This window comes from Athene cunicularia (genome assembly GCF_003259725.1).
Source record: "Athene cunicularia isolate RWA chromosome 4 unlocalized genomic scaffold, athCun1 chr4_part1, whole genome shotgun sequence".
NCBI lineage: Eukaryota > Metazoa > Chordata > Aves > Strigiformes > Strigidae > Athene > Athene cunicularia.
Window position 1 is genome coordinate 15,954,986 of NW_020799098.1, and position 17,683 is coordinate 15,972,668.

Sequence of the window (17,683 nt, forward strand, 5' to 3'; positions counted from 1 at the left end):
TCCACTTCAACAGTGAAGCTTCAGACAAGTCATTCCAGCCAGAACAGTGCCAAGCATGGAGCCCTGTGCAGCAGAGCTCTGCTATACTGAAGCGAGATTGAGTTCCCTAGGAAGTAGTGCACTAGCAAGTGTATGTGGCATTTATTCTCTGCTAAGCAGAATCAACGGTGGCCACATATTTTAGACTGTATTAAGAGTTCTACGAAGTGTTAGATAACTTTACTGCCTTCTGTGCTCAGTGCATATACATAGAAGAGGGCACAAAGGGGAAAATTTTCTTTTGGTGAACTGAGGAAACCTCTTTTCTCTTGCTAGCAGTACGGTGGGTGACTGATTCTCCCAGACTTTTCTCAATGCAAGACACTCTCATTTTTGAGGTCATTACTGTTGTAGTGGATACTTCTGCTAAATATTCACTCTGCAGTATGGATTTCACATCATACAAGAGGAGTTTTAAAATATTTTAAAAATACACCTCAAGAAAACCCTCAACCTGACCTTAACATTTCCAAATAGTTTCCAAATATCACTTTGATGCATCTTGCATGTTTGCAGATCAATTATATTCATTTCTATGACAGAAATGAGGGAATACGTGTAATGCTACATTTTTTAGTCACAGTACAAAAGCTTCACAAGGGTAATTGAAGCTACAAATTAAGATTAACCACACTAGATTTATGGCTGAAAAAATACAGACTTGCTTGTGCTTGATTTTTATCAGTGTTCAAGATGTATTTCTGTGTTATACATACAACCTTCTGCACTGATCCCATGTTCATGACTTGCCGTTCCTTTCCATATATTTCAAGAGGTGTGGGGACAGAAAATTAGTTCAAGTTTTTTTGGTACAAGGCACAGAGTTTAGTGATTGGACAGTCACAATCTGGAATGATGAAGAAAGAATTAAAAATCTGTGAGTAAAGCTGGAGAAGTAGTTAAGCGTAACAACGCCTTGCAGAAACTGTTTTAATGGCAAACATAGAGCACTACTAATTTCCGTGGCACAAAGCTTTTCCAGTTACATCCCTGATGCGAAGCTCTCTTGGGAACAAAAAGGAACATTGTTAAAAAATAATCTGAATATAAATGACAATCTGAATATAAATCTGACAACAAGCTATTAGGTTGTGCTTTGTATTTTGATGAGGTTTATTTAAGAGCCCAACTGCAGATGAGTTACCTCTCAGATTGTTTACTGAACCCAAGCATTAATATTACCACTAGCAGATCCTAATAACACTGAACTCTGCAGATGCATCACAGATGAACACTTTTAATCTGCTATGTTCAGAAATGTATTCATAGATTACTATTTCATTTCTCCAACCTTTTTTTCCCTGCTGGCCGAAACTTATAATTGTAATATAAATGCAGTAACATTGAAAATATTACTATTAATGACACATTCTACCAACAATCTCTTAAGAAAGAAGTATTAAATACTATGACTTTATACAACTAGCACCATTTAAAGAAAGCACACTGAGTAGGTTTTCAAAAATCTTATTTTTATTATTTGCACTAACTGTAGCATCATTTACAGCTTTTATCTCTAACAAACTGAAGTGAATCAGCACACAGAAAAACCTATTCAAGGTCAGCACGCTTGAAGCAGAACCTTGGTTACAGAAACGCGGTACACCTCTGTGTGTAACAGACCTAGGAACAGTTAGTTTATCCTAACAGTTTAAGTACAGTCACTCTAGTTCCCAGTTTCATGCATTTTTCAGGGCTGTTGAAAAGTTTCATTTTAGGGGTGCAAAGAGAAAAGAGCTACAAGACTTAAAGAGATTACTCATTTTAAAACCAGAATTAACATGTCTATTAAACTACATCAAGGACCCTTCTTCAGCTGTAAAAATTTTGCTCTGCAAAACAAAAAAGAAAAAAAAAAATTAATCACTTTGCTGTATTAAGGCACAAGTAAGGTCATTAACAGCCTAAACACTTTAACCAAATTGCTAGTTCATGCTACATATATTCCAATTTCTGTCAAGTTTGCCAGGTTAAGACATCAGTTCCTGGCTTTCCCTCTTTGAGCAGAAATGGAAGTGGGTATAGAATCAACCATTTCTGCGAGGGCTTTTTAAATCTTGACTGAAAACCCAAGACTTATTAGACAAGAGCCTGCATATGATCCCCTATTGCATCTACGAAAACAGACGCGCAAACCAAGACAGTCTGTTTTGTTTTATTCATTTCTGAAAGTTGTTTATGAACTAATTTTAAAAATTAAAATTGCTGGTTATTAACTAGCAGTTTTTAATGAACAAGGTTTATCCTCCCAAATTCTGAATGTATTTCTAAATTGTTCTAGCTGATGCGTTTGTTATTTATCCCACTTAACTGGCTTAAATCCAAAAGTCAAGACAAGAGGGAAGGAATGACAGAAGATATAAAATAAGCCCAATTCGGAGAGTTAGAAGTGAATTATCGTAAGATGAATAACAGATAGGACAAAGACCTCACAGAAGGATGTCAGGAACTATCACCACGAGTTTAGGCTGTCCAGCCCCTCAGAAGCCACAGTACAGGCTTCACCACATTAGATCTTAGTGAGCAAGACTAGAACCTCCCTGTCCACATACCTGAAAGACCCCCAAGATCAAAATAAAACAAAACTGCAACAGGATTACTCTTAGGCATATCCCACTGTGCTTCAAGATGGGAGTTTTACCTGAAGCAAATCCTTAACCCCTGAAGATACCAATAATGTAGGAGCAGACACCATGCAGGGATTCCCAGCAATGTTCCCGTGCCAGTTTCATTGCTTCTGTTTCGTTTTCAGACCCTTGACCATGTTGGGTTGGTTTTACAAGAGGTAGTATTGGGGGCTTGTCTATTTTCTTAACAGAGCTTTGCTCTGCTCCCCTCATAGAAATGGAAGTTTTCTGGACTGACGTGTCCTGGTTTGCTAGATCTTCTGGCTCCATACCAGCATCTACTTGCTTCATGAGAGCCTCTGTGGGAGCCTTTTGGCACATGGTAATCTTCAACACTTGTGTGGATTCGCAAGCATGCGGGAGCTTTCTAAGTTCCATAGCGATCTGATTCCAGTAAATCTTTGGATTGTTTATGAAAGCACGACAGACTGATGGCTTGCCAGTAAATTCACACCAGTAGGACATGCCTTGGCTTTTGCATTCGATTCTAAGTTTCCTCTCCTCATCCCCGCTTATTCTCATTGTGCAAACATCTTTGGTTTTAGTCCGAAAGTTGATTTCTTCGCCATTACTTCTTTTCTTTGGCTTCAGCTTCTGTCCCAATCCTCCCATGCCACAGATAACTACTAGGAAAAGAAGAGCAACACTCTTCATGGTGAGAGGAGTTGACTGAGATCCTTGAGCAACACGATCCAAAAAAGTGAAGCCAGTAAGTAACAGGCTGCTCACAATTTAAAGGCTTGGTGCACAAAGAAGCCTCTTCCCAGTTAAACTGGGGATGTAAGGGCTTTTTTTTTTTTTTAATAAAAATATTAAATCATCCTTCCGTAGGCATGTGCCCATAAATTTATAGCCTGAGGGAGTGTCAGATAACCTGTGAACTCCCAAGAAGTTAACAAGACAAATCTTGTAAATGCAGTTAAATAGAGAACGATAGTTGTGTAACCGAGAAGCACATTCCTATTCAGGATGAACATGTCATATTTGATTTTTAACAGATATTTTCCATTCTCCAGCTGCTTTATAGCTATCTTCATGTCAGAACTCATAAGACTATACTGAAGTAAAAAAAGATAAATGTGCTGATTTGTGGAACAGGTTTTCAGTGGATTTGCACAGTAAGGATGCAACTTTCGTACTTCATTTTGTCAGCACATGACATGCAGTAGAACACATGGAAGAATCAACTGCACGTTCTTTGAGGCGTGAAAGATTTTTAGACTTGCAATATTTAACCAAGATAAGAAATAAAGCTCTAGCAAAATAAGGTATTACAGGCTAAATATAAATGAAACATTTGAAGTTTTACCATAATTGTTACACCATGGGTTATTATCAGTCAGAGCAAGACAGCAGAACTAGCTTATCATGGGTCTTGGCAGCAAGGACCCCAGAGCACGTCAGCACATGCTTTATCAACTTTCACTTCGTTAAAAAAAATACTTTCCTGTTCATAATAAATGAGCTATAAAACTGCCATAAAACAAAAGCAAGAGAACAAAAGTATTTTAGTGCACAATCTTGTACTAGCAGTTTCTGCTGCAGTAACTAAAAGCAGAGCTAAAGAAAATCACGGTAATTCCCTTCACATTCAGGAGGTCATGAGGAAAAATCCTTCCCATGCCTCTGCAAGCCAGAGTACTTTTCTGGGTAATAAGACCCCACTAGGCACTTCTTTTGAAAACATGTATCCTACATCCAGCCTGACCTGAACAGCTTCTGGAAGGGGTATCACATTATTTAGGTACAGTTGAATAACTGTGGGGTGCTAGAAATGCTGGGTTTAAGAATGCCCATACATAATGGAATAGAATACTATTTTGTGTATCTAGCCACTCAATATGTACCACTAAAAAAGCTACCAAAGCAAAACCATTCAATTAACACAGACAGTGAAGCAGAAAATCGCAAAAAAATTCACAGAATCATTCAGGTTGGAAAAGAAGCTTGGGATCATCGATCCCAACTATCAGCCCTACTCTACAAAGTTCTCCCCTACACCATATTCCCCAACATCTCATCTAAACAACCCTTAAACACGTCCAGGGATGGTGACTCCACCACCTCCCTGGGTAGCCTATTCCACTGTCTGACCACTCTTTCTGTGAAAAATTTTTTCCTAATGTCTAGTCTAAACCTCCCCTGTTGGAGTTTAAAGCCATTCCTTCTTTGTCACTAATCACCTGTGAGAAGAGACCTGCACCAACCTCTCTACAATGTCCTTTCAGATAGTTGTAGAGAGTGATGAGGTCTCCCCTCAGCCTCCTCTTCCTCAAACTGAGCAGTCCCAGCTCCTTCAGTCGTTCCTCACAGGATCTGTTCTCCAGGCCCTTCACCAGCTTGGTTAATACCTGACAAATGCTTCTCTAATACTTGACAATAGAGTCCCTAGCTGCTGTGACACCCCAGTTAGCCTGAGAGCTGCCTGCTTGAAGATGGAGCCACCTAGAACAGCCATTCTGGGTAGCCTGAACCTTGTTCTTCCAGTGAACATGTCATGAAGTTCCCCATGACTAAATACCATTTGATAGAGAGAACAACACTGTTTTCTTTTGATCCCCTCTCTAAGGCTATTTTAATAACATTTTCAGGCTCATTTCTAGCTTCTTGCCCAACTGTCTCTTTCAAAGCACAGTGGTGTGGCTCTCCAGTCAAGTCTTAGGAGAAACAGCAATGGTACAAGTCTACTCAAGATTTATGATTCACTATTCTGTTGCTTTTTGGGGAGCCTTCTCACCCATCATCCAGACATAAGAATCTTACTGCCCATTTCACACTCTGTTTCAAGGATTTAAAATCCCTACTACAAGCACTCAAAGACTTCCTAATATTTGGTTATGCACAACAGCACTGACAGTTCCTAGATCAGAAGCTAAAGGCATGCATCTCTCATCCTAATAGTGGTTATAGAATTCAAAACTAAAGCTACTTTATACCAGTTTCAGATCTCTTGTCCTGAGAGTGTTAAAAGTGTACTCATGAAAACATATCAGACTACAAGGATAAAGACAAGTACCAAAGCTTGGACTCAAGAACTTTGGTGTACTTATGTATTACAGTTAATATGTTACTGCCAACTGTTTGTCTCACTCCCATCTGACATTTGTGTCCCCTCTCTGCCTGTGCTTCAAATGAAACAGTTCACAGTCTATTGTATCAGTGAAAAACAACTGTCCTTTTACAAGTTAAGCTAGGATGGCAGCAGTGAATTATGGGAGCTGAAGAACAAGCAAACATTTAATTTTGCTGTCAGTGCTAGAAAAATAACAAAAGCCAGTGATAACACCTTCAGCGGTTGCAGGGTATGTGGATATCCTCCACAACTCATTAGCTCAAATCCTACCATCTTTACATAAATCATATCCTTCGTGGAAGTTGGAAGCTCCCCAACCCAGAGTCAATGTTCTTTCAGTCCTTTCTGCTCCAGTTCTTGGTCTCTTATCTTGCTTAAAGTCATCAATAAGTCAAACATAGCAGAACTTTTTAATCAGTGTAAAAACAATTCATTTTCCTGAGATCTTAACTCAGTGCAACTCTTCTGAGACAAGTCTATTCAACAAAATGATCGAGAATCAAACACCAGGTAGTTAAGCAAGTTCTTTTTTATTTAAATGAGCTGGGAACATTTTCTCAAATTAAAAATAGAAACTTTTAAAAATATGCAGTTCTGAACATTACATATACACATATGCTACATACTGTCAATTAGAAATGTTTCCATTTATGACCTAAAAATGAAAAATTTAAGGTTATTCCAGATTAAAAACTGGTATAACTTTTCAGCATTTTTTAAAAATTATATGAATGATTTACAGGATTATCCCTACTTCAAGCCAATGAACCTTTTTGGAAACAAAAGTTCACAATACTGATAAATCAAGAGACACTACTTTAGATCAATATACCAAATTACTTCACCTGCTGAAATGTTTTACACTAGTAACACAGATACTTTTGGCCTTGTTGATGAAATCTGCTGTTATCTAATTAAGTAATGCAACTGTATGCCTAAATTCAAGGCAATAACTCTACCAGTACAAATGTTAACTCTAATTGCTGAACACATCTAAATTTCAATATTAGAAATCATATTTTGAAATTATTCAGCAAAAATAGTATCACTGCCCCCTGAAAGAGCCACAGCGTAACAGTGATACTATTAAGGACATGATAGAAATGAGTGTGAATGAGGAAAAGGGAGACAGAAAATGTAAAACATTCTAAAAAATCACCAATATATGACACGTCTCATGCTCTTATTGAATACTACTGAACTCTCTAGAAAGCTTAGCCTTTTCACTATATTACGCATCACGCAACTCCCAACCCTCCCACCCAAAGAGTTTCAAAATAAACTTCTCCAAAGTCCCTTTTAGGTCTATACTTTAAAAACCACTAAATATTAAATAATTAAAAAAAGAGGGAGAAAACAAAACTGCAACTGAACTTTTCAGAGACACAAAGAGACACCATGGATCCCATTACGCTTCAAATTTAGTTCAAAGTGGTCATTCAAGAGCACCAAATAGCAACACTGATCATGCTGGTAAATTCATTGGTGAAGACTATTATACAATTTAAAATCTTAACTAAACACTTACAAGTTTTAAGAAAAATGTATATACAAAAGTTCTGTATACAAAATGTATTTTTATGTAAACGTGTATGTACTGTATTTAACACAAATCAACAATTTAAGATAAGAACTTGACCAACTGTCAGAGGATTGCTAGGCAAAGGCTGTTAATCTAATTTATTTTTATACTGTGATGTAACAGCCCAGTGTAAAAAAGTAAAAAACAAAAACCGTTTTAATTCAAGCCTTGAACAGTGGTATTTGAGGGGCAGTGCCCTGATCGCAAAATATTCTGTACAGTAGTTTATGGCGTAACATTCAATAGTACATTTGGGATTTACAGTACAGGTGACATCAAACAAGTGGCTCAGGATTTGGAAGATGAATGCAAATGCCAGTACACTTGTAAGAATAATGATATATTCCCGCAGAAGAATCTTGAGCCTCATTTATACAGCCTAGAAATAATCACAAAAATAGTTCAGGAAAATTTGATGAAGACAGAATTATAACGTAATTTAAGCACAATGAAGACACAGATTTTCACATGAACATTAATATGGTTCAATAGTTTTTATTTTTAAACCTTGCAGCACTCATGTTACAGAAAGCAAAGCAGCCTTCTTAAAATTAGTAAAGTAGTACAACTTGAACTGACTTACCTGTTAATGTTTCCAGTATGTGTTACCACTGTTCCACAGAGCTATACAAGAAAAAAAAAAAAAGAAAAAAAAACACAAACCAAAACAATCATTTTCTTTTGCCCACAAATGGACAGAAATACTGCGTCTAACTAAGGTGAGACAAGCTGAGCTGGCACAAACTGTTCTCAAACTTTTACCCATTTAATCAAGATTTTTTCAAACAAGAAGAAATAGAGATTCATGGTTTTCTTCACCAACACTTACAGTTATCATTGTTTCATGACAGAAAGAAATGCTTGAATTACTATTCAGTATCACTCCTTTGAGAATTTAATCCAGCTTTCAATTTTGCTCTCACAAAAATGGTGACTGTATTTGAGGTTTTTTGGATCTTCAACATGTATATAAAAACACTTACATGAGACAACTATACAAATATAAATATACTTCTTACAGATGCCATACTTGTACCGACATCTTCTATTTATAAAGAAAGATATTTGCATCTCTTTCCAGCAAATAATACAGCTGATTTCAAAGGACAAAAAAACTCTATGGGATTCTTTACACCCGCAAAACTACAGGTGTATGGAGACTTGTTCAAGGTCCTAGCTCTCAAAGTATCTCCCAAAATAATTTGTAGGAAATGAGGAGAGGATAGCATACAAACAAAGAGTTTGCTGAATTGAAAGTTAAAAACAACCCTATTGCTATGGGAATCCCAAACTGAGAAACTCAAAGTGTGTATCTCATAATTAGCAGGTTTTTAAATTATCTCAGCACATCAGAATTGCTTCAGACTGAAGCAACATCACATCGCTTCAGACTGAATCCTCACACTGTATCATGGAAGCCCACTTTGAGTAATTTAAAATTTAGGAAAATTAAGTCAGGACTGAACTAGTGGGTCTTTGTTTAAAAAATTATTTTATGTTAGTAATTTTAAGCTTATTCAGGAACACTCTATTAAACTATTAATCAATCACTTAAATATCACAGAAAACATGCTATGAACCTCAAGAATATTAACATTTGTATTAAAGATTCAAAGATCTGAAAGGGACTTCTAAGGCCTAAGCAAATATTATTTCCCTCTTATGTAAAATATCTAAACTCCCTAAAACTGAGAGTCCTTAGATATGTCAGTGGAGAGTACTTTTGAAATAAACACCTTGCATATTAATTTAGGGAGTACCCTTAAGTTGCAGAATAGACCATGACAATTGTAAATATCACTGAAAACACTGTTATATTCCTTCCTTCACAAGGAATGTGAAATCAAGATTTAGTCAGTAAATAATTATTGTAAAATACAGTTTTAATGAATAATAATATCCAACTGATGCAGCCATAAAATCTGGGAAGACTTCCAAAGTCTGAGCTCTCTTGCTATTTACCCATTACTGAAAGAATGATGATATCTTACTACTCTGCCAATACTCAACCTACACTTTCAGTCACAAAGTTGCAAGTTAAGGCACAGTCAGCTACAGATTTCAATCAGAAATCAGATCCTTCCTTAAGCAGCTCTGGTATTTTGCAAACCCAAATACCGAAGTTGTGGGACATGCTATGTTACCTCTATGGAAACTTAAAGTCTCACAACTAGCAAAGTTTTTACAGCATAGAAGTTGTAGAGACAGAAAAGAAACCAAATCTCTTAACATGAATGTCTTGTTTTATGTTACACACACTAGTTCTACCCATGCAGAAGAAACATGCATTTTCTCTGTTCATGTTTTCTGCATACTGTGGCTCACCAGCCTTTTGCACAGGAAAAGCTCTTCTCCTCACCATCATAAAACTAGAACAACTCAGGAGTAACAATTCAACCCATTCCAGCACTTTCAACTGCTATCAGACTATTTTAATACATGTGTCAATTTAGGACCATCCCCTGTGCAAAAGAAATACCTGATTACCTGGATTTTTAGACAATTGCTTTGTTAAGTTGTTGGAAACTACTACAATATCTGCTGTGATGTGAAGAAAATTTGAGAAATATAAATCATACAGCATTTTCTATAGTGAGTAATCATGCAAAAAAATTAGAGAATTAGGTGATTCACTTTTAAATGCAAAGAAAATTGGATAGGCAATTAATACAGTAGTAGATTAAGTAAGGACACATGAAGGCATGCAGTTTCAGACTTCGTTTACCTTGTAAAAACAGGATTGTGTATACCATATAAATGCTCTTTATGATAACCATTATTACCATTTTCCGTACTGTAATAAAATAAATACACCAAGAAAGACCATGTTAACTATAAGATGCAATATGTACAGTATGGCTTCTAAGACATGTACCTGGATGACGGTATTATATGCAAAGATAAACTGTGTCTGTACAATAGAATATAACTTTTTGTTTGTAACATTCAGGAGTTATGGCATAATTATATTTTACATTTGTTAATATTTTTATAGTCTCCAAAAAGTATTTAATTATTATTCTGCTATACTTGTGGAATTGGATACTCTAATATAAAGTCTGGTGAAAAAGAACATGTTACCTTCTTTGAAGTAACATGTTACATTAAAAATATACACCCTCCCACCTAAGTAAAATAATTGTAAAATATACCAGCAAAAATGTCTTACATTTGCATGGGTATAGTTTTGACACTAAAAAACACAAAAAAGGAGGAGTAATTAACTAGACACTAAGTAGTGAGCAATTTTAGCTGTACATGCCTGTTTCTGCTCTACTGACTTGTGAATGTGTAATGAAAAACGACCAGTGTGAAATTTGAGAAATGCAGCGTACAGGTTAACTGAACAATGAGCAAAACAAAGAGTAGGAAAAAAAAACAAACAAACAAACAACACTGTAAAACCAAAACTGATGTGAAAATCTGTAAGAACAGTTATCATAAAGTAAAATGCCAAGTCCCTGAGACAGAGGAACTGCAATTGAGAAAGGAAAGACTGGTTAGGAATAACTAAGACAGTAAGAAAGCAAATAATTCATTCAAAGAGACTACAAAGCAGGCATAGTTCACCTTAACAGGTTACTTAACAAAGCTAATCACTTGCACATTTGGAAAATATTTATATAAACACCGTACACAAAGCGCTGAAAACTTCATTCTAAAACAAGTTTCTCAAAATCAGAGCTGGCAATATCTGCACAGAATCACAGCAAGTCAAGGTAACCAAATCCCACTGGCATGAAGCACTTTGCAGGCACCAACCCAAACACGCACTATTTCACAAGAACATGCAATTCTAATGTGACAGCACAGATTGTTTAAGAATTATAGCGCCTTCGTGTGAGACACTAGGAAAAACATTTCAATCCATTTGCCATTTAGCTTACTTAAGAGTATATACTTACTCATCATATACATCCTCTGTATCCATTCTACGATAGTATTTGGAGAGTTTTACAGCAAAAATTATGGCAGGAATTAAAAATATTGAAGAACTTCCCAAACCAAACCAGAAGGTATTCTGAAACAAAGCAAAATCCAGGAAAAAAAATCACAGAGAAGATCTATCAGAAAAGTACTGAATCTTTGCTGGATATTCTAAGCATTGTTACTATTAGAACACAGGAGAGATTAGTTGCACTGATCCTGTGAACTATCTGAGCATCCCTATACTAGTGTGGAACAGGGCTTGTTGAGCATTCTTTGCTGTCACTGTGAACTAAAGTAAGAACACCACCAATGTAAACAAACAGGAATATGTCCAAAGTTGCTCAAAGCTATACAGCCAGAGTGCCCTAAGAAGTTATTTCAACATAGTCACACTCAGGCTAGAAAGTAATTTTGTGTCTCAGCATTAATTTACTAGCCACATTACTTCTTTTTCCTTTCTTGATATTTTAAAGTATTTGTCTTTCTTGTGGTTCTTGTCAAAATCTGAGTTTCCAGCACTTTCTCAAGTTATTTTTTAACTTGCTAACTGCAGCCTGTTTGTGTAACTAATTTCATTAACATACAGTTGAACTGAGATATCACCAGATGTTAAAATGATGATTTTTCAAATCTGATTTGTGTTTGCTGGAGGCACTTTGACTTATAAGTGACTCAGTTAAGTTCTATCATCAGGAAAATCGTGGTCCATCTCCCACCAGACTGTTAGTGGCTACACAAAGGAGAACAGAAACTCTGTAACACAAGAGATAATCAATGAATACACTATGATTCTGGCAGGTTATGAGGTTTTCATGGTTAAGCATTATCAAGGTTAAGCATTTCACGGCTAAACATTATCAAACTTAGAGTGCTTTGGGTTTGATTGATGACATGTGTTTACTGTTCATATGATTAAGACCTGGCTAAAAGTGTCATAATGCTAAATAATAGCTAGGAAATGTTTTAGGTTGTTTCGAGGCACGTGGTTTCTTCTTCTTTTAATACACGCTGTCCTCTTTCCAAGCTCTTTTGGCAAGATGAAAAAGCCAATATTGTCCTTATACACTGCTACCAGTTATGCTCAAAGGGTCCACTGGACCGGTATGAATTGAGATCTGTCAGCTATAAGTCAAGCGATAAAACTTTGTTCAGGTTTTCTAGATACCAGGAAAGATACTTCAGAAAGTTTTTCCTTGGTATTTCTCACTCATTTCTTGGCCCAACCCCATCCCCTTAAGTTAGATGTTTCAGCTGTAAACGTTTCAAGGTCCTTTCCAGAATTTTTATTCCAAACTAATAATACTGTATTTACTTTGCAATTCAAGTTGGAATAAATTTAGTAAGAACAGATAATTTCACAGAATTCTTACTAATAGAAGCCTAAGTTTAATGGGAACCTAAATCAAGTCCAGCACTGGTTTGCCTTTGGACTTGATTCAGATCAGAACATTTTTTTCCTTGCATAACTTTGAATGTGATACTTCATTATCATACTTCAGAATAGTCTAGGCAGAATAATTAAATGCAGATTTATGTTCAAAGAATTTCCCACTTGATGCCCCAATTTTGAGTAACAGAAAATAGTTCTTACCACAGAATCAGTTATATAGCTGCATAAAAAAATATCTACTGCTGTATCTATCACATTGGCAATAGGCTTGCACGCCGCTACCTCCATGGCAATCTGAAAGACATTTATAAAAATAATAGTTTGGAGTATCTAACAGAATAAAATAAGAATCTCATAACTTTTCTTGTAGTTACAGATACTGTTTACTAAATTGTTATCTCTCACCCTATCCAAATTAAAAATAAATTCCAGTGGGATACTCTATCAACCAAGCATCTTTTAAAACATCATCTTACTTTCTCAAAGGCTGCAGCTAAAGAAAGAAAAAGAAAAATAAAACAAGATGCTAATGACATCAACCTGAACTAACTAGGATCAAGCTCACTGCAATATTAGCACAAATGTTAAGACTTCAGGCTAGCCTACTATGTTAAATTTGCATTTTATTCCAATCAACAAAACTCATCATTTCTATTCTACTTCAAACAACAGAAATATTTATAGAAGAAAAGTTTTCCCCTTCATAATAAGTACAAATATCTAACAAACTGAAAATATAAAACATGCTACCAATGTAAAATTTTTATTATTTTGCTTTTTAATTTTTTTAAGCACAGTTTCTGTCAATGAAGAAAATGCACCTTACCGACTCCTTGACCCACTCGACATATTGCTCAAAGTAGCCAACTATGGTATCCATGTACTTTTTTGTCTCCTAGGAACAGACAGAAGTAAGTCAATGTCTATCTCCGTGACATCATAGATTAATGTACTTTAATCAAATAAAGCTTACCTGGACAATAACTAGAGAAGCGTTGTTATTTATGAGTAGCTGGGCAGCATTAACAGCACTAATTACATTTTTCACCTTAACCTGGAAAGCAAGAGATAGTGTTTAATATAAATAAATCCCTTTCAGGATGTTACAGTGGTTCTGCAGCCATTGTCGGGAACCTATTCTCTTGATAAAACAGCATCACTGTCCTGTCAAAACCTGACAAAATGTGCAGTTCCAGACAGAACATGAGCCTGCCTAAGGATTCACGATCATCTGACAAAACTCTCACTACTAAAAAAGGAATGTATCTGTGGTTACAAACAGTATCTTTTCCTGGAACCTATGTAACTAATTTATATACTAGATCAATTTTCAATTCCCTTTCCTTAAGTGTAGAAATACTTTCATCAATGTATGTATATGCACTACAGACAAACAGAGTGCACAGCAAAACAGTAGAAAAACATGTACTATTACAACTTGTGATTAGTAGAGTATTAAACTATACAGCTAGAGTATGCTGCTAATCAATATTCAAAAGGATTGAGACACTCCTTCAATATATGTACAAGCCCATAAAAGTCTCTCAAAGAACATACACAAAGGATAATGTACATTCAGCCTGAAACTAGAGATGTTTCTTAAATACACTTAAGGGTCAAACATCATCCTTTTCTTATCCACACCTTCTTTCATGGCTTCTTACCTCCCCATACAGTTTCAAATCATAGATTCTAAACCAAATCTATCTGATCTGCTGCTGTGGATGGGTGACAACCTTAATGGGAACAACTGAGGTAGGTATGGCACATCAAGCTGTTCTGACTGTGACTCTGTCCTGGTTTTGGTTGGAATAAAGTTAATTTCCTTCCTAGTAGCTGGTATAGCGCTGTGTTTTGGATTTAGGATTACAACACACTGACGTTTTAGTTGTGTTTAAGCAATAAGAGGCTGGGAGTGCACAAGAAGCTGGGAGGGGACACAGCAAGGATAGCTGACCCAAATGAGCCAAAGGGATATCCCATACCATATGATATCATTCCCAGTACATAAATGGGGACACCACAGCTTGGGGACTGGCTGGGTATCAGTCGCAGATGTATTGTTCTGTGCATCACTTGTTTTGCATATTCTAATATTACCATTATTACTACTGTTATTAATTTCCCTTCTTCTTCTGTCCTATTAAATTGTCTTTATCTCAACCAACGAGTTTTACTTTTTTTTCCCGACTCTATCCCCCATCCCACTACAGGGCAGGGGAGTGAGCATGTGGCTGTGGTGCTTAATTGCCAGCTGGGGCTAAACCACAACAGACTCTTAAGTGCTAGCTAGTATGGCTGGATTCTTGCTACCAGAGCCAAGGCAGGCTGGTGGCGACAGAAAGCTCTGCAGCCAGAAAAGTGACCATCCTGTTGCTTATTCTCCTGAGTCTGGCAGAGCAGCTGGTCTCATCAAGGTGCAGGCACTAACTGCTGTGTAGATAGGAAACATGGGCTGCCCTGGGAAAGACTATACAGATCCAGGTTTCCACAGCGAGGCTGATGCTGCAGAAGCAGGAAGGTAATGAGTACAATGCTACAGAAACAGGCCCCAGTGGGAGCTGGACAGTGGACAAGAGGTGGTTAAGGATGTGAATTACAAAGCTCTCTTTTCTCAACTGTATTTGTTTATTTTGTTTCTTGGTTGTCCCCCTCAAGTTTTGTATTCAAGGATTCTAGAAAGCACAACTAAATTTTTGGGAACATAAATAGTACAGATTCAGTACAGATCCATGTACTGCATGATCACATGACAATTAAGTTTACAATTCATACTTCAAAAAATATCCCCAAAATTCTTCCCCCCCCCCTCTTCCTCTATAAGGAAGGGAAAGACAGGGTAGAAAACGCTGTGCAGAACAGATATCTAAATCCCTGTTACTATCTCAATGCATTACAATCTCTTCCAATAACAGAACAGCTACAAATGAAAAAAGCTGTACTGAAAATACATGCCTTGCATGTGTGGCAGATAGATTTAAAACACATAAAAGTGGCCCTGTTGGCAGAAAGAAAAGCCTACCATAAGTTCAGATGATGTCCTCTTCAGCAGCCTAATGCTCTGATTTAAAGTGCTCTATTAGAAAGGAGAGGAGGGGAAAAAAGAAGACTCAAGTCATTACTACAGGTAAGCCCCCAACTGTTTTAACATTATAAGCATGTTTTGATATTCTATAGATAGTTTGTAACACAGCATATCACATCACATTGTATATAGTTGTATTAAAACTAATATATTGTGGTTTTAATCACTGAATCAGTATTTCACCAACAGCACTACATAGTTATAAACTGTACTGGAAGACTTCAGATTTAACTAAAGTTAGTAGCAATAAACTGAGTGAGATTTATTTGGATGAAAGAGAGAGCAGTTAAAATCACAACCAAGTGTTCAGAGAATTCTATATTATGCAATTTCAGAATGGAAAAAGCACTTACCCTAGCTTTAACATATTTCTTGACAGTCAGTTTTGTAAAAGGAAAAAGAGATGAGAATAATTAGGAGTTAATTAGTAAAGAACAGCATAGAAACAGAGTGGAACAGAAGACCTAATGCTTTTTTGCAAGAGGGCTTTGATAGGGGCAGAAATACTGTATCAGATGCTAGAATAAACTAAAAGTCTTGTTATGTAGAGGAAAAAACAATACATAGAATGTATGAGATTCACAACTTGGTACTACACAAATCGGTGCCCAGCAAAATCAGGCAGAAGGCCCTTTCACATCTTTTACAGCATCAATGGAATAGATTTTTCTTTTGCTATAAATACTGCTGTTTGAAGTTTCCAAATCCAACACTGTTAGGTGACTGCTAACTCCAAGAAATAAACTATAAAAGTGGTAACTACTTTTATTACTGAAGACAAATGGTAAGCAAAAAAAAAAAGAGTAATTTAGTGTTAGAATTGTATAAAGTTCTCTCCTGCTTCCTCTTTTATTCACATATAATCACAAATAGATAACAAAAACGGGGAAGAAAAAGGTCATGATTTTAGTATTATAAAGCAGTAGTATTATAAGTAGGAAAACTATTAAACACATACTTTAACCAGATTACTCTTCAGTGACACGACGCAAATGCAATCTGTGCTTATATAATAGCCAAAGTCCAGCTTTCTAAACTGTATTTAAAAGATTTAGTGATTCATATTGTCTATAAATGTTTTAATATTGCTTTAATATTTTACCATAGCTTGCTCTAGCGGAACGACTTGCTGGTTATGAATCATTCGAATGCTGTTTGCGTGTCCTTTTAAGGCATTTTCCAGTGCTCCTTTTGGCTGCAAAAAATTCAATTATGCAGTATTGTTCAGTAGTCTCAAAGCTTTCCAACTAAGCATAAAACAATGAAAGTTGCACATTATACTCATCTGCTGCAGAACAGCTGATGCTAACAACGGGATATGGCAAATTGAATTCCTCAACACAAGGAGGGGGAAAAAAAAAAAAATCACTGTGTTAATAATTCAAACCTCAGCAACTAAATCAGATATATTATACTGCTTTCCCGGCTATAACATTATCAACACAGACTTAACTGAAGATAATTTTCACATGGTGCACTAAGTCATTTTAAATCCAGAAGAGCAAGCACATCCTCTCTCACTTGCCACAAGCCAGACTTCGTTGCAAGAACCCTGTAGCACAGCACCCCAGCTGGGACAAGCATCTCCCAGTCATAGGTACTTGCTTTTGTTTCGGGCACTGTGGACGTCACCCCGAAGCACACTGTGCTTTGAGGGGCACAGAAGTTTAAATATTTTCAGTCAGTAACTCGGAAACGCATCTGTGAAGAGTATTTTTCATTTCTGCATCTCCCACCTTTCAGTTAGGAGATACAAGTTTATGCTGATTCCAAATGCCTGTCTGAAGCTCACACTTGTAATATACTGTAAAATTTGATTTTACTCTCAGAAATACATTTCCATCTTCTTTTGGTGGAAGATCACTTGGCTTCCTGCATACACACGGAATACACACTGCTAACTCCATTTTGGAAGTGTAATAATGGTAGACCTCAATGCTCAGAGATGTGTTTGTTT

General features: G+C 36.4%; 2 protein-coding genes across 5 annotated transcripts in view; both read right to left on the minus strand.

Moving 5' to 3' along the window:
• Positions 1-1,479: 1,479 nt before the first annotated feature.
• FGFBP2 (fibroblast growth factor binding protein 2) lies at positions 1,480-4,696 on the minus strand. Its single transcript, XM_026847270.1, has 2 exons — positions 2,681-4,696; positions 1,480-1,871 (listed from the first exon to the last, which is right to left on the minus strand). Exon 1 carries the CDS (start codon positions 3,318-3,320, stop codon positions 2,694-2,696), a length of 627 nt encoding a protein of 208 aa, XP_026703071.1. The 5' UTR covers positions 3,321-4,696; the 3' UTR covers positions 1,480-1,871; positions 2,681-2,693.
• Positions 4,697-6,458: 1,762 nt separating this feature from the next.
• PROM1 (prominin 1) overlaps positions 6,459-17,683 on the minus strand; it is a 62,041-nt gene continuing 50,816 nt past the window's right edge. For 3 of the 4 annotated variants that reach the window (XM_026847075.1, XM_026847074.1, XM_026847077.1), the window contains 9 exons: positions 16,829-16,921; positions 16,080-16,106; positions 15,664-15,717; positions 13,615-13,695; positions 13,468-13,536; positions 12,843-12,935; positions 11,227-11,342; positions 7,905-7,945; positions 6,459-7,700 (listed from right to left, as the gene is read on the minus strand). In XM_026847075.1, coding sequence (XP_026702876.1) covers positions 7,927-7,945; positions 11,227-11,342; positions 12,843-12,935; positions 13,468-13,536; positions 13,615-13,695; positions 15,664-15,717; positions 16,080-16,106; positions 16,829-16,921 — 552 coding nt within the window. In that variant the 3' untranslated portion in view covers positions 6,459-7,700; positions 7,905-7,926. The remainder of the gene's footprint in view (positions 7,701-7,904; positions 7,946-11,226; positions 11,343-12,842; positions 12,936-13,467; positions 13,537-13,614; positions 13,696-15,663; positions 15,718-16,079; positions 16,107-16,828; positions 16,922-17,683) is intronic. The other variant, XM_026847076.1, reaches the window with a different exon arrangement.

Bases quoted from the DNA above. Each gene is read 5' to 3' on its own strand.
- FGFBP2 (XM_026847270.1), bottom strand. From the start codon at position 3,320: ATGAAGAGTGTTGCTCTTCTTTTCCTAGTAGTTATCTGTGGCATGGGA.